At 41.4% G+C, this 16927-nt stretch overlaps 3 protein-coding genes across 7 annotated transcripts in view; all 3 read left to right on the plus strand.

The window, feature by feature from the left end:
- The first annotated feature begins 2434 nt into the window (after positions 1 to 2434).
- LOC128759112 (cytochrome c oxidase subunit 5A, mitochondrial-like) lies at positions 2435 to 5132 on the plus strand. Its single transcript, XM_053865787.1, has 5 exons — positions 2435 to 2578; positions 3822 to 3938; positions 4153 to 4274; positions 4364 to 4486; positions 5006 to 5132. Exons 1-4 carry the CDS (start codon positions 2506 to 2508, stop codon positions 4475 to 4477), a joined length of 426 nt encoding a protein of 141 aa, XP_053721762.1. The 5' UTR covers positions 2435 to 2505; the 3' UTR covers positions 4478 to 4486; positions 5006 to 5132.
- Positions 5133 to 6617: 1485 nt separating this feature from the next.
- On the plus strand, positions 6618 to 10703 carry fam219b (family with sequence similarity 219 member B). Its single transcript, XM_053865547.1, has 6 exons — positions 6618 to 6797; positions 7150 to 7264; positions 8454 to 8547; positions 8896 to 8973; positions 9345 to 9396; positions 9559 to 10703. Exons 1-6 carry the CDS (start codon positions 6723 to 6725, stop codon positions 9706 to 9708), a joined length of 564 nt encoding a protein of 187 aa, XP_053721522.1. The 5' UTR covers positions 6618 to 6722; the 3' UTR covers positions 9709 to 10703.
- Positions 10704 to 12854: 2151 nt separating this feature from the next.
- LOC128758728 (AT-rich interactive domain-containing protein 3B-like) overlaps positions 12855 to 16927 on the plus strand; it is a 46478-nt gene continuing 42405 nt past the window's right edge. For 4 of the 5 annotated variants that reach the window (XM_053864992.1, XM_053864993.1, XM_053864994.1 and 1 more), the window contains exons 1-2: positions 12855 to 13110; positions 14595 to 15224. In XM_053864992.1, the coding sequence (XP_053720967.1) occupies positions 13075 to 13110; positions 14595 to 15224 (666 nt within the window). In that variant the 5' untranslated portion in view covers positions 12855 to 13074. Of the gene's footprint in view, positions 13256 to 14594; positions 15225 to 16927 lie in introns of all 5 variants that reach the window. The other variant, XM_053864997.1, reaches the window with a different exon arrangement.

Below are 16927 nucleotides of genomic sequence, written 5' to 3' on the forward strand. Positions count from 1 at the left end.
TCTAATGACGTAGATAACTTATCCTGTCGTCTTTTTTTAAGTATGTGTGTAAGATACAATTGTTCAAAAACGTCCTCTTGTCAGTATTCAGGTGTTGTCCACCATCAGTTACGATGCGACAAGATGTTGTGCAACATGCAACTCTCTCCGCTAATCTACACATTTGTAATCATAAACCCGCTCTCACCCTCGCCACGAGCGCTCCAGGCATACCGTCAAGCCATTTGGGTCAAAATATGGCGCTCTGGCCACGACTGTTAGTGCACCACCTCTATTATTAGAACAGTGTTAAAGGAATTTGATGCCATAGATTGTAAATAGACTTTGTCCTCAGGGAGCTAAATCCGACCAATCCAAATCAAGGTTTATTTTAATGATGTCTTTTGATTCATGAATTCTCATTTCTAACACTGTCTTTGAAAGAGAGGAACACATTTTAATGTTGAGCATTAATGGACAAGAAGATTTGAGGATCGTGAGTGAAACTGTTCTGACAGAAAGACACACCATGGAGCGGGAACAAGGGGAGCTTCCAATGTGTTATGCATGATCCTCCACTGCAAAAATACACTTAATTATTCATACCTCTAGGCGAGAATATCATAACACGGCTTCAGCATGCTTCATATTGTGTGTAGGCCACACTGAGGAGAGACACGTATTTACTTCCTCTCTGCCATTGTGCCACTCTTCTTCTTTCATGTCCCTTTCTCTCCCAGACTGTGACATCACTGTAAGATAATACCTTGGAAAATGCCAATAAAGCGTCATGACATAGACTCATTATTTTTCTTATTGTGTTGCGAGATTGGTTTCGATTTCAATTTTGAAATCGTTATTTTATTACACAAACTTTTCATTTCCAGGTCGACGGAAAAGAAATTGTTACAAATCTTCATCGTCTACATGTTTTGGCATAGCTGTGAAAAAAATTGTAACCAATAAGCTTGCTGCTGACCCCTCACTTGTGAAAGCGACACCGACTTCTCCATCACTTGAACGCATCGCTGACAGAGTCATGCAGCGGCACATTGCACGGATGAATATCCACTGTGGCAACGTGAGCTTAGTGTGGATTAGAATTTACCTCGTCACATGACAGTGACACTCACTCACTCACACACAGATTTAAATTTACAGCACACAATAATCCACTGCACTTTGGCTGCATCCATTTTATAACGTGCACGTTCGTGTAAAAGACTGCTAACATCGTGTCGCGACGTATCTTGAGCAACACTGAACGGAGGAAAACGTTAACAGCGATTTCTGTCACTTGCTGCTGAACACCAAGAGACAGTGCGCATTTTTAATTCCGGGGCGTCATCTAGTGGCAGAATGGTGGAATGGGCCCAAAATGTACGACCTGAGCAGAAGTATTTATGCATTAGATCAGTTCGAGACTCATTTCCATCAATGAGAAATTTTGATATAGACTCGGGTGGAGGGAGGAAGTGACAGCGATAGCTTGAATGGAAGACAGGAAATATTTTGAAGCTACTGCATTTGAAGTCGGATGGTTGCATGTGTGATACACAGAGTTCCTGGGTAATTTCCCTGCGATAAACCGACGAAACCTTGATTCTTGTCCTGTGTAGCTGGGGTGAAAAGAACAAGGTGGTTGTAATATGACAATGTTATTGTACTGTATAATAATTGGAATTCTTACGTGATCGTGGCCTGTACGAACAAGAATCAGCAAGTCTGTGGATAATTTATAAGCTATCATCATATCATTTATCAATATAAATAATAATCGATGAATAATCTATATAATTGTGAGACAATTCCAATGATTGTGCTGAAGTGTCTACGTCCATTAAACGACGAGGTTTATGGTAAAATACCATTGATAAGTATTCGTGAGTATTCCATCAGCAACAAAGTGAGGGAAATCAAATTCTTCAAAGAATCTTTATAAAGAAACGATTTCAGAAAGATATAAGATAGCCTAGTTTCACATCCAAAAATCTAAATATGATGACAGATCCCCTTCCTCAATTCTACAATGAACAATACTTCAATTCCAGTGAACAGTCCACCAAAAATAAGCACAAAAATGAATAACTGCTTGCTCTCAATTTAATTCCTTCATTTAAATTATTTTACACCCTGGGGTTAATATGTATATTTTATTTTACTTCTCGTTTTATTCATTTACTCATTTTTTGTTTTGGAATTTCTTGTTTTTTTAGTATTACTATTGTCATTCTCATGTTTCTGATACTTACATCGTCCATCCACATATACCTGTACAGTGACTAGACTGTACAGGTAATGAGGTAAGAGTCTTGTTCATGACTATGTTTAAGTCTTGCAATAAAGGGAAAAGAAACATCGATACGTTTCATTCATCGTTTGTGTGCCGTCGTAAATGAACAGCCAATCAGGTCGGACGCCGGCTCTTCGTGCGTTTCCGCTAGTCACGTGACCGCGCGAGTCGTGTCGGTCCGTTCATAGTCCTCTCTCCAGAGCTCACACGTCTGTTAGCTCGACGGCTACGTGATGTTCCGTGCTGTGTTCCGACTGTCGGCCACAGGAGTCCGAGCTGTGAGCAGGTCACAGCCCCGCTGCTCAGGTACGCCTCCCCGCTTACTGTCGGCTGTCCAGGCGGATAGTTTCTGTGATTAAGCTGAGGACACGGTTGAGCCGGCGGACCACTTTAGCTTAGCCGCTGTCTGCCCATCTGTCCGGGAGCTTGCTTGGGGTGACATTGTGGTAGTTACTGTGGTTTATTACAGTAGAAGCTGAGTCAACGTTTTCCTCTTCGCTCCTGTTTACTTTAGATCATCGTTTAAAGGGAGAGGCGCGAAACTCATTTTAACCAGACAGACACGACCTTGTGATGACCCTATGAAGTTCATGAGCTTCACTAGGCGCAACGTTTACGCAGCTCATTCACAATAACTAGAAATTATTTTGGGTTATTCATCAGAATAGGCAGGTGTGGCATTGAGATGGTGTTGTTTGGCCTCCACTTTTGAAGAGATTCCCCTACAGTGCGCAGGGGTCATCGTGCTCTGTGTACGTTACAGTATGAATGACGCTGGCGGCTACGTAACGACGTAAGCAGACAATAGATGGAAGTTTAAAATAAACTAACAATGAGGAACAAATGCCCAGTCTATTATATATTCCTTTCAGATGTTAGATGGAACATATAAGACTAAGACAGACTGAGTTTCTTAATAATTAATTCACCAACACTCCGACCCTAGTTAGGTAAACAGAACGTGATAGCTGCTAAAGAAGTTGTTGTTTTTAATACAAATCAACAGTTATTTTATAGAAAATCCGTTCTTTGAACAAACTACTTATATCTGTTTTTCAGAGAATGTGAGTCTAAATAATGGAAGGTTGGCGTTATTGCTTAAATGCAGGTGGCAAGATGTAGTGGGTCTGGGGTCAAAATCCACAAAATGGGGTTTAAGTCACTGTTTTTCTGTCTATAATTGAAATTGCTTCTTTTTATAGATTCATCTTATATTCTGAGGACCGGGTCAATATGCTGTCATGCACTTTGTATTTATCTAATTTGTAAAACGGCCTTTAGTTTGCTGTATTAACCTGAACCACCTTCTAAAGTGGTTTAAACAATTTAACAAACACTTGGCTGCTTATTTGTGTTGTGTGATGAACAGTCAGCCGAGAAGCATTTGGTGGTCTCGTGCAGTGTGTCACCACACTACTTGCCTGATGCTCACAGGCTGAAGTTGATCAGACTTTCGGCTTCATTTACACCTGGACCTATTGTGTAATGCTTTGTGTTCAGAGACGCAAGCTAATTGTCTGACAATAAACACAGCTTGTTCTCTTTTCAGCTCCTCTGGCCTCCAGATGTTACTCACACGGGAAAGCGGAGACCGATGAAGAGTTTGATGCCCGCTGGGTCACTTACTTTAGCAAGCCTGACATTGATGCTTGGGAACTGAAAAAAGGTGACTTACTCACTAATGATCCTGCAAGGATTTTTTATTTTATTTTATTTCGACATCATATTAATTCGTCTTAATACGCCATGTCTCCATATAATTCTTTCTGTCAAAAAAATTGCAACTATTTGCTGTGATTTATTTGTTTCCTTTTTCATTCAGAGGTTAGTTTGGAGTGACTTTAGTGACTACAGTAATTTTTCATCATCATCCATCACAGGCATAAACACCCTGGTTGGGTATGACCTGGTACCTGAACCCAAGATCCTTGATTCAGCTCTACGAGCCTGCAGGAGACTGGACGACCTGGCCAGTGCTATTAGAATCCTTGAGGCTGTCAAGGTCAGTGTCTTGTCCATCAGAACTTTGCCCTCTGTCTGCTCAGAGTTATTGTGAAAAATCCAGCTAAGGCCAGTATTCTACTTTTCCAGGACAAGGCCGGTCCGCACAAAGACATCTATCCATACTTGATCCAGGAACTGCAGCCAACTCTGTCTGAACTTGGTATCTCAACACCGGAGGAACTTGGCATTGACAAATTATAGACCTCAAAGGTGTGTTGCTTGTATTGCTTTTGTGATTAGGTGTATGTGTCATGTGTTCAATTCTTACCACATGTCAAGGTTTCTTAAACTTATAATCCTTTACATATTGAGCTGATGTGGGTCCCTAACATAAAAAATCTGGAAGAGTTTGTGGTCAATACCCATAGCTTGGGGGGGATTAATTAAATAAAAAATATATGGCATGACACTTGCCCTCTACCCCCTTTGTGTGTGTAAAAACAACACCATTGTTTGCTCAGTACAAACCATCATAAGCAAAACAAAATATAGTGTGACACAAAAACATGAACTACCAGCTTGGTCTGCGGGCAAAAACTGGCGTCCTGATTCTTCAGTTATGCGGTTCTACCATTGACCTTTAGATGGTGCTGCACAGCTTAAGTGCTGATGTTTTACTTTCATCCATTATTTATTTGGTGAAGCAATAGCAGCTTCCCCGGTTACGTCATCTAGAGAATTACTCCTGACCTATTCTATCATGCATCTGAAGTTTTCTTTTCTCCTCAGGTTGACTGACGTGTGAGGAGAAGTGCACTCTGGATTCTGTCTTGTCAAGAAATGTCTATATTGTTGATTTAATCCATGCCCTTCTGTTGTGTAAAAAGCGGTGGACCCAATAAAGGATTATCAATCAGGCCTTTGTGCTTTTCTGACTTGAATCTTGGCTGAATTATTTGGGGCCGAAGCGGGTGGTTTGCCTTTGTGTAGGCTGTTGTGTTCTTGGTCCTTCATCAGAATCAAATTTATTGCCATGGTCAGTGGGGAACCCACCAACCAGGAAAGTGCTTTGGAATAAAGTGCTAACAGAAAATATAAAATAAAATAAACAATGGCTGTTCACAAATTCAACAGTCTGACGGCCAAGAGGAAGAGCTGTTCCTGTGACGGGAGGTTCTGGTCTGGATGGACCGTAAGCCTCCTGCCAGAGGGAAGAAGAACAAAAGGTCCATGTCCAGGATGAGAAGTGTCGGCTCTGATCCAACCTGCACGTCTCTGGGTCCTGGAGACATAGAGGTCCTGAAGAGGTGGCAGGCTGCAACCGATCACCTTCTTAGCAGAACTTACGATGCACTGCAGTCTGCTCTTGTCCCTGGAGGTGGCGCTGTTGTACCAGGCGGTGATAGAGGAGGTGAGGATGGATGCCAATCGTAGTTTTCGTAGCTACCTCAAGAAGAAGATTCTCTGCTCCTGATGAGGGACCTGATGGTCACCTCCCATTTGAGGTCCTCAGTGATGGTGATTCCTAGGAAGCAGAAGGAGTCCACCAGCCAACATGAGAGGGGACAGAGAAACTGTTACTCTCCTGAAGTCTATGATCATCTCCACTGTCTTCTGGGCGTTGAGCTCCAGGTTGTTGTTGGCTGCGCCAGGACACCAGCCGCTTCACCGCCCTCCTGTAAGCCGACTCATCTCCATCTGAGATGGGCCTCCTGCATCTAAACACGTGTATAAACACATTAAGTTGCCTCCAATGTCTATGGGGGCTTTAAATACATGGCTTATCTTAACGTCTGGCCGGTGTTAGATGGCACACACACATGCCTGACCTTTCACTTATGTCAGCGGCAACAGGCTGCTGTGATCCTCTTAAGGAAAAGAGGGTAAAGGTGAATATATGTCATGGACGTGTCTGTAAGTGCTGAAGGTACTGGGTGTCCCTGCAGATGGACGTCTGGGACGGAAGTGCTGGCAGGTGTCGGTGGGAGTGTGTTTTGAATGGAATATTGTTTTGGAAGCGTTTTTGCCGACAGGAACCTTTCAGGAACGTTTCAGCGGAAAACCAAATTCTCCAAGGAGAGCGGATAGAGTAGAGATTTCTTTTCAAAATAAATGGATTCTCTTTGTTTTATCTATAAAGGGGCACTTTCTGTTGCTATGTTTCATTTGTCAACACCAAAATCTGTGATGTACTTCCATGTGGACGTACTACGTTAAAAATACACAACCAGGGACGAACAACAATACAGTTATTATGGCTACTAAAATCTCTATCACATTGCACCAAACTGCCTTTATTCTGTTTTGAATCTCGATTGACCGTGTTTACCAAGTCCACCCATATGAATGTGTCTTTATTTTGAAAGCGCCACCGGAAGTACAATAAACACATCAGAGTTGAGGTTTGGTAGCCTGTTGTGCTAGCGGAAGTCCCCTCCTGCTCCAGTGAAAAACAGAGTTTTTCTAAAATGTCCCAAACTTTGTGGATCAACTGGTGACAGCCAAGATGATGAACGACATCATGGAGGAGCCGGAGAAGAGCAGCCTGCTGGAGGAGTACCCTGAGCCGCAAGTTCGGACGGTAACGTTAGCCTTGCTAATCCGGCTACTACTTAGCTTGTTGTGCTACCTCGGAGCAGCGACTATGTAGTTTTGTAGTTTGTATTGAATTGTCAAAAATAGTTCGTTGTTCTAACCGAGAATGGCTTTTGAAATCTGTTTATAATGTATATGAAACTATATTGACGGTTGACAGTGTTACCTGCCTTATGTTTTTATAAGTATCGTAGTCATTCAGGCACATTTAAGAATATGAATCAGACATTGTCGAAGAATTTGAGTTTGAAACGACTGGCAAAATGGAACCACTCCAAATAGGTTGATTGGTTATCTGTTTTGAGACTGTTCGTTTGTCATCACATAAATCTCTGCAGCTTCAGGGAAGTGCCAGCAGCACCAGATCTAAGATCCCGGATGGAGGCATCAGACCGCTGGAGAAGAGGGGACCTTACATTATGTCAAGAGCCCCGGCGATCCACCTCAAACTACGTATGTGTTGACTGTTATGAAGTGTGTTTATCTCTATCTCTACTTTGCTTTCTACCTCATTGTTATCACATTATCTCATTCTGTCTCATCACTGGTTAAACTCACAGTTTTACTGTAAAATGAAATGCATATAATTGTATTCGGCAATCGTATGTGAGGTGCTGAGTTTATCGTCATTTTAATTTGTGAATGCAAAATTACTGCCCTCAAGTGGAGCACTTTTTAACAAGCGTAGCGCGGTTGAGTCATGAGATGTGTAAGTCATGTTACTCTCTTGTTTTGATGTCCGTGATCAAGTGCTGTCAGAGCAGTGTGTGCCCTGCAGAAAAAACTGTAAGCATGTATTCAAGATCTTTAGGGATACAACATAGTCAATTGTCCGCTTTAAGCTACCATCTAAACATAGCCGTTCTGCTCATTATGGTTCTTGTAAACAAACGTGGTGACCTTTATAAAAGATCTGCTTATGATCCAACAGCATTTGACATGCGCAAATTATGTCTACGACATCTTGGAAATGAAGAAAAAAATCTCTGTTTGTGTGAAACACAAAACCCGGGACATGTTTGATACGTGGCCATTTTTGCTTGCCCTAGTTGAAATTTCCAATAGGTTTAATCTATTTATTAAGGCCATTGAAGATATTTTCCTTTGCTCATCATCTCATATTTGTTAACAGCGGCCATGTTAGTTTCTCCCTTGACCAGTGGCCCAGTCAGTCATCAGGCATCTGAGCTCTTGCAGATCACTAATGAGCTTTCTGTATGACCTGTCCTACAATGAAAGCTGCTGGTCAGGCTGTGGGTTGAGGGAAATTGAAATATGTAGCTGGGTGGAGCTGTAAAGCTATTAGTGGAAGACTATGACCTAATGGGTGGGCAGCTGACTATCATTATGCTATTATGCAGGTGCTTTTTTTATTGTGGATACACTAAATGACATCAGTTCTTCTATATGTCTTCCTGTTGTTTGTGCTTTTTAAGGTTGACTCAACTTTTTTTTTTGGCCAACACAGTCTAAATAAGTTACTAAGGAATGGTCAACTTCTGCTTTGTGGCCGGAGACAAAAACTGCTGGCTCAGGAGAAAATCTGTTGTTTGAAGTGTTTGTAATGTTCCCGTGTCTTTGGTTGTGCTGCCTATAAATGTCTTTCATGTATTCACCCCATGGATCTCTCACTGTCCGGCAGAGAAACACAGAGAGATGGCGAGGAAAGCGCTGAAAAAGAAAGCACTTGCTCCAGGACCTCCGGTGATGCACCAGCCCAGACATGCATCCAAGAGGTAGCACTGCAACCTTAGTTGAAATGTGTCCAAAAGAAATTTGCATTTCAATAATAATGCCAACAAAATTTTCATTTTTTTCAATGAGTGCACCTGCCCTTCCCCACTCACTAAACTCTCAGTGTTTACAAATATGTTTTTTTTTATCAATAATTTGAATAACTGGGGTATAAGCCAAGGTCTGCGAAAACTATAATTCCTGCTACCTAATTTATTTTGTATGTTCACAAACAGGCACATGTTGTTCAGCAAATATTGAGCAACTGTTTCTTTGCAAATACTGGGTCTTCACTCTCTTCTATTTGTTTTCTCTTGGAATAACTTTTTTTATTTTGGTGTTTGCTTCAGAACAGTCAAGTACAACAAGGGTTACACTGCGTTGAGTCAGCACGCTGAGGAGACCTTAGTTGCACTGGACTCCGACAGGTGAGACTGCGATGAATTTGACCAGCTGTGAAAACTAAGTTTCTGTTGCAGTCATGACAACATACAATAAAATTAGGTTCAGACCACAAAACAACTGACCTGATCCAAATACATTTTAATTTCATTTCATTATTTTCTGACGTGTGAACCCAAGATATTTATAAAAGTTGAGTTGCACCTGGGATTTCAAACGTTAAACGGCAATGGACAACTGTGTTTTTTTCTGAGTGTAGGGGGAAAGGTTCCACATCTTCCGGAACCCTGTCAACTTCAGTTTACCTGTGAATTACACTGACGCTTCCTGGAGACGACCTTTTGACCTGTGTGTTGGTGATAAAATGTTACTAAACCAGTACTGTCTGTTGTTTCAGTGATGAAGAAATTGACTTTGAGCAGTGCTCATCCGGATACTCATCGGCTGAGGTGACCAACCTCTTATCACATTCTGACATCAAACAGGTTCAGTCATGCACATTTTAGTCATGAGGTCTCGCTTCATACAATCTTAGCATTATACAATCACAAACAAAATTGCATGAAACAGTCCTTCTTTTCTCGCTTTGATTTAGTTTTTTTGTCCCTCAGGTTCATCCTGATCTGAGCAGGCAGTTGCTTCAGGATGGCTACCATCTGGACGAGATTCCAGATGATGAAGACCTGGACCTGATACCTCCCAAAGCCTTGGGCTCCTCAGTATGCTGCTGTTGTGACAGTTCATCGTGCTCCGTAATGTGATGCTGGGGATCATCTAGGCGTCTGAACGGTTTGGCAGCTTCAGTCCCTTGACTGGAGCATGGTCTGGCCGCAGATGTACGGTAACTCAGAAGGTCCTGAGGAACACTTGACCAACATGAGCGCAGGGATGGACAACAGAACAAGCCTTATGCACTGTGATCCCAAAGCCTGATGTCTTTATTTGAATTAAGAGCAGATGAATCCTTAACCTCTGAGATCTTGGCATCCTAGCAGGTTCAAAGGTCAGCATTTGCTTTTGGTTGAATATACATTCTTAATCCTGCTTTTATTGAAACTAACTTGTGAGACAAGTAGGTGAGAGCTAATGTAGCTGTGGTTGCAAACCGGACCTGAGGTGGAGTGTACACAGTGATAGAAACACAACTCATTGGAGCACTGCAAAGTCACTTGCATTATGTTTCTGGAGTGACAAGCTTTTCAAAAAAGTATTTAATTTAATTCTACATTGTTTTTTGCCATGTAACCTAACTGCTGCTTTGTCAGCATTTGTTTAAACTATACTGTTAGAATTTAACTTAATATATACACCGCAATCCTTAAATATATTTTTGTTGTTGAAAGTCTTTTTTTTCTCATGCGCGTGTGTGTGAGACCTCTAGTATCTCTGAAGTCGCTCTTGTTCTGAATACTGAGTACACAGTTACATTCCTGTTATATATATATATATATATAGGTTCGACCTGAACTTTAACGGCGGCAGTTCATGAAGATGTTTCAATTTTTATTTAAGTTTTTAATACGACATGCACATTTGCTTGCAACCATTTTGCTGCCAAAGATTGGTGTTGGATTTAGTTACAACTTTTCAGCCTTTTCGTCGGGTGTGTAAAAGTGAAGATGATCAGCTGTGATGTGTTTCAGCTACTTCCCCTTCTTTTGTTGTTTTCATGTCCATCTGTTGTGTTAACAAATGACACTGTGTTTAAAAGTCACTGTTTAAAAGTCACTTGATTAAAAAAGGAAGTTGCCCACAAATAACACAAATATTAGATTCAGTTTGCACAAATTGTGGGGATGATTTCGGGCCGGCTGCTGTTCACTGACCACACTGGTGACTCATTCTCCTGTGTCAGCTGTTATACAGCTCCTTCTATCACGCTGCATCACAGTCTGTTCGGAAGGTTTTCTCAATTTCAGGAAGTGGATTTGAACATATAATGCTGATTCAGACATTTCCACTTGTGTGTTACAGGTTTGTCGAGGACATTAAGTGCTTGATTTGTATCTAAAGTTTGTCACTTGTACCGGTCGTGTCCTGATTGTGGCGATGCAGGATGATTGACGTACGTAGACGTCGCTCCTCCCGCTGGTGGTCTGACCTGACTCACCTGTACTATGCAACTTTGGGGACAATCCACTTGTTTTATGACGTTGATGTTACTGAATGCAATAGCTGTTATTTGATGTTATTATACACAATTCTTTTGTATTTTGTTGTAAAAGTATTGGTTTACATTATTAAATACTATTCAGTTATACCCAGTGTTTTTTATTTATTTATCTATAGGGTGTTACAGCACAGTTTAACAACAATAAAATAGTTTTGACCACGTAGCTCGGAACAAAGTACAGGAAATTAAACGAACTGTTTGTGCTTAGTTTAGTTTTACATATGACTCAACTACCAGCCTTTTCTCGTTAGGTGGCGCCAGTGAGCTGTAAAGGAGTTCTCCAAATGTTTCATTTTGGGATTTAAAAGTTAAACTGCCAAGACAATTACAATAAATAAGAGAAGTAAAAAAGCGCGATTATTATCTGTCATATCATCCTGTGCAGATTATGTATGCGCAAGAGGTGTCCATGGGTGATGACGTCATATTCTAGCCAAGCCCATCTTGAGCCTTTGCTCTGGGATCAGTTTCTAATAAACTTAGTTTCTGTATTTTCCGTAGTTTCTGTTTCACCTTCTTCGCAAAAAGATGGGCGCAAATCCTAACTTCTGCTTTAAAGTAACAGCAGAAGTTACGGACGTAGACTGACGAGAAACAAATGATAGTTAGACAAAACATGCACACATTAAAATAGTGTCTTTAACACGCAGTGTCATGAATTGTATATTTGGAAAGCGATTGACCACTCTTAAACTGTACATATCAATGCAAAATATACTGCCACTATACTGTAACATATATAGTTGACATTGTATTTTGTAATTACCAAAAACCGTCTTTGTATATTTTTAATGATTTGACAAAAAGCTGTACTATGATACATCGTTTGGATGAATGAATGAATTGATGAATTTCAAAAAGTTATTTGTTGTTGTACACATCATTTATTTTAATAAGAATTTTGCTTGTTCATGCGCAAGTACAAATATTAATATCATGAATATGAAATTACAAGCTTCGGGCATAATTCTCTTTATTGGCTGTTGACTTTTGTGGGTATAGTTTATATCATATAAAACAGGTTGAGATTGATTTTGTATTTTTTCTAAACTGATACACTGTACACGAAAGAATTAACTATTACTGTAAAATTATCAACAGCGAAAGTAAATGTTTACGTTAATCTTAGAAAATATATTTTTGACCAAGATAACCATGTGGAAATGAGAGCCTAAACAAACAAACAAAACTGAAGAGGTTGAAGTTATTCTACATATGAACTATTAATCCTATTATTACAAATATTTTGAGTTTTACTTAATTTTTTCCCCCACATTTATCTTTCAAAGGAACCGACAAATAATTTCATTTGAATGCCTACGTGTGTTTTACTGAAGAAAAAATGGAATGTTTTATTATTGTGTGCTATGACTCATTATTTACGAAATGTCTGTCTGGTGACTTTATACTTTATTTTATGCAAAGCATCAAGATGGTTTTATATAAATAAATATCAATGCGGTAAATATTCATGGTCAATTAGGCATATACAAATAAAACTGCCAATGATTGAATTAGTAGTCATACGGATGAATCAAATCAAACACTGAAAGGCTCCGAATGTAAGTAACAATCCATTTAAATTTGGCAAACAAGTCAGACGAGTTGGCTCAGATGAGCGCGGACTTGTTGCTGCCTCTGGGCGTGACTACCGCCGCCGTCCGCCATGTGGGGGTGTCAATGAAGGGAGGAAAAAAACGACAAAGGGGAGTTACCTCACTGAGATATGAGATCGGGACATTTTTCAGTTGCTGCCCGGATTTATTAAAGAAAAAAAGCAACAAAAAGCATCGGGGCAGAGAGAACGCTTGATCGAAACGAGTGCATATAGTGCGTTGTTTTGCTGGCGGAGTGGTTCGAGTGTCCGGTCGGGGTGAAGAGTCTCTTCCGCCGTGCGTGTGTTTACAAGTGTTTGAAGCAGCAGCAGCAGCAGCAGCGGCAGCAGCGAGGAGGGATGGTGGACAACTCAGGCAGCAGCAAGCCACAAATGGTGAGTCCTGCTCCTGCTCGCAAGCTTTCTAATCTCCCCGCAACTTGCCAGAGAGTCGCAGACACGTAGTTGCTCGCCGTAAGCTGTTAGTTTGTTGTTAGAGAGCAGCGAAACCGTGGAGAATCTCACCAAGCTAATTTGGAAGGTATGGTGCCTTTTAATGATTTAACACATTGATGTCTTTTCACTACGTTTTGTGAGGCTAATTTTTCTCATTTCAGTGATTAGCATTTTTACCACAGGATCCACGCGAAAGTGATTTACTCTTTATTTTATGCGTTCTTCCGCCAAACTCTCGCCATGGCTCCATTAATACCATTAATAGAACAGTTATTATGAGTCGTTTCATGACCATTTTTTGCATTTGTTTATTTTTCGGCTGAGTTTCTAAATTACCTTGTAAAAGTCACCAATAATTTGACATGTAAAGTTCACGTTTTTCAGCTTTGAACAGAATTCGTTTCACCTCATATTGTTAGCGCTTAACAAACGGTATATTTTCATTATTGTCTTTTTCTTAGAAATAAGAAATTACGTCTTTTTGACTATAATATTTCTACAGTACACAAACCGATAAACATCACACTAACTCCTTTTATAGTTTTGAACGTTGAGCTGTATTTCAGTACTATTTGTCAGGAACTATCAGCGTGTCGTTACTTGAGTGCAGATTTTACATGATTGTACGCGTATTTCAGTTTAATTAATAAAATATTGTGTAATTTGCGATATCGCGAAAAATGCCTTGTATAATATTGTTTTGAGCTCTGAACGGTTTACTTCAAATGGGCGTGAGAAGAGCAAAAAGAGGCATGTTTTATCAACAAACAACATTCGTGTACACGTCATTGTATTTCCAGATTCCCAACTGTGAACGTTTAAGTCATACATGTTTTCAGTAATACAGTTTTTGAAGCCACTTACAATACTTGTCACATTTGGGGACGTTTTTGCCTCGTTAAGTTTCACCCTTTTCTTAATGAACGATTTCGTCTCTTTACCGGTGAGATCTAAGTAATGAAAAAACATGTTTAAATAATAGGGCACGACTAATACTGTAGTCTGTTTCAGCTAGAAAATGTGGAGGAAAATATGTAGACGCACTTTGAGTTTATGTTGAGATTAACAGTTAATGTAATTTAAATCTGCCAAATTTCAGATTTTTTCTGATGTAAACAAAACAATAATAATATTCTCATCAATGTGATTTTCTTTGGCTTTATATTACTGCTACATGCTAATCTGTCTGCATAGGTAATTATACAATCATTCTCTGTATGGACCTCATAATATAGTATGCTGATGCATATCTTCATATAGTACATCTGCTTTAAGATTTGACTATGGTTGTTTGGAGTATGAAAGGGTAAAAAAAAAACCGCTGTATATAATTTCTCATGTGTTAAAATTAAACTTCCTAGTGAGTGAATGTATAGCTTGTAAAAAGAGTGAGCCCCCAGTAACTTGTGTTCTTCTGACACTAGCCCAACATGTCTCAGGAGCCTGGAGTGGCCTTTCCTCAGAGCACCTCTACCGGAGGAATGAAGCTGGAGGCAGTGATGGAGCAGCTCCAACGCCAGCAGCAGGCCAGATTGGAAATGGAGCGCAAAGAGAGGAAGCTGCGAGAGGCCCACATCATGTATGCTCAGCAGGTTGCTGCTCAACAAGCCATCCTGGCAGCGGCCCGAGCTTCTGGAGCCAGCTTCATGGGCAAAGGCTTGGCCGGAGTCCCCAGTGGTGTCTTGCCTCCCCGCGTCTCCAATCAAAGCAGCGTGGATTCGGAAAGAGAAGACGACGAGGACCGAGGTCGGGATTCGGGCGATGACGACGACGATGCTGAAATGATGGATGGAGATGAGCGCAGCGATGAGGAGGAGGGCAGCGCCAGTGGTCTGGAGTTCCTCCGCAAGCAGACCCTGGCCTTGCAGCAGAGTGCCTCTCGCATCCCACCACGACCGTTTGGCAGCTATGCTGCCTCGGCGCCACAGAGGGCCGCCTCTCCTCCTATCAGAGTAAAGCAGGAGCCAGATGAAGGGCTGTCACCTGCAGGACCGAACTCCGCGGCGTCTCCCAACGGGCAGGCTGACTGGGGCTTCGATGACCACTTTCGACAAGTAAGTTTACACGTCACTTTTCATTGAAATACACACAAGTGGCAATAGAGACAACTGAGAAAACGTATGAAGCCCAGAGCTGTCAGATGGACTGTGGTGTTGTATCAACTAATACCTACTTTAAACACTGCCATTACACAGTATTTTCATCCATATTAAATAGGTATTTCTCACTGTTTGTATATTGAGCGACTTTAATTGTAACACTGCAGTGCACTGCACTCTTTCTCCATCATCATTTTTTTTACTCCCTTCTGTTCTTCAACATGTGCCACATGTCAAAAAGGACTGTGTGCTGTAATCATGACATCACAGCGAGCGCACACCCCCAGTGTGTGTCAGCTCCACCGTGGCGCAAACCTCTTCAGCAGCATCTTTATAAGACAAATGTCTGGGGAGGGTTGACCCGCGTTTCGCTTTTGTGGCTGAAAATCCGCTTAAGTGAGCCCTGGCAGAAGTCCAGGCTGGGGTGTAATGTGTTCACACTCTGGAGTCCTCTCCCTCTGCGCTCCTACTCAGCATGTGTGTGTGTGTGTGTCTGTGTGTCAGAGAGAGAGAGAGGGAGAGAGGGTGTCTTACTGCTTCAGTCTCTGGTTTGGCTCTGATCCAGGTAGTGGAGCCTGGCAGGGCCGGTCCGCTGTAGCGAGGCTGTGGGTGGTTGGCCGGGTCAGCACGAGTATTTTGGGTGGGTGGGAAGGTTGTGTGTAGTACACAGTAGCAGACCGCTTCACTCCCCCCCAGGAGTTCTGGCTGTACGCCAAGTGCACTTTCTCTTCGAGGTAAATATTGCCTCAGCGCACAGTTACAGAACGCTGGAATGACAACTGGGAAGCGAGCCCAGCAACATGTGGTTTCGCATCTTGGCTCGCAACATCGCAGGTTCTGGAGCGCTCGGATGTCCGTGGCGGATATAAAAAGCGCCGGGGTAGTGTGAGAGTAGGAGCTTCATCAGAGCGCTGAAGGTGGGGGGCTATCGTGTGTCGTTATTACTATCTATTTGAAGTCAGATGTCTTGGATGGTGCCTCTCTGGGCCACATTTCTAAATTTAGTTTTAAAGCATGAGTGTTTGGTAATAACACGTTGAAGTGTTGAAGTGCAGCAATGCAGAAGCGGAGAAGGATCCCTCAGCACTGGCCAAGAGCAGTTCTTCTGTAATAGACACTGTGTCAAGGACAAACTGTAACGGACTTGTGCACTATCAGCACTAAATTGTTCAAGGGTAGTCATCGAACATATGAGTCCTTTTCAATTAATATACTTTATAGAGAATAAGTACATTTTTTGTGTGAAAAATCGTGTTTACAGATGGTGACGACAACATAATTACAAGTACAATGTTTTATTTACAGAAAAGGTGTTTTTTTAAATGTAAATAAAACTATTTGTACACGGTGTAAACAAATATATTTGAAAAATATGTGTCACCGTAAACATTCTCCAGCTCTTCAAACTGGATTAAATATGGGGGTTTACTTTAGTTTCAGTTGAAACTCATACTTGGTGGTGCGTGAATGATGAGTCAGATCTTTCGCCTTATTTCGCTTTACTTAAGCGAAACATTGGTCATCTCTTCAAAAGATGTGTCAACTTATTGCAGGGCAAAATATTTCTGGCCGGTCATGTGATGCGCCAATGAAGTTGTTCATCACCTTGTATCCTGGCTGGAGATCAACCGTGCCAGAATGTAGCTGACCGGCACCCT

This window comes from Synchiropus splendidus, chromosome 5 (genome assembly GCF_027744825.2).
Source record: "Synchiropus splendidus isolate RoL2022-P1 chromosome 5, RoL_Sspl_1.0, whole genome shotgun sequence".
NCBI classification, from domain to species: domain Eukaryota; kingdom Metazoa; phylum Chordata; class Actinopteri; order Syngnathiformes; family Callionymidae; genus Synchiropus; species Synchiropus splendidus.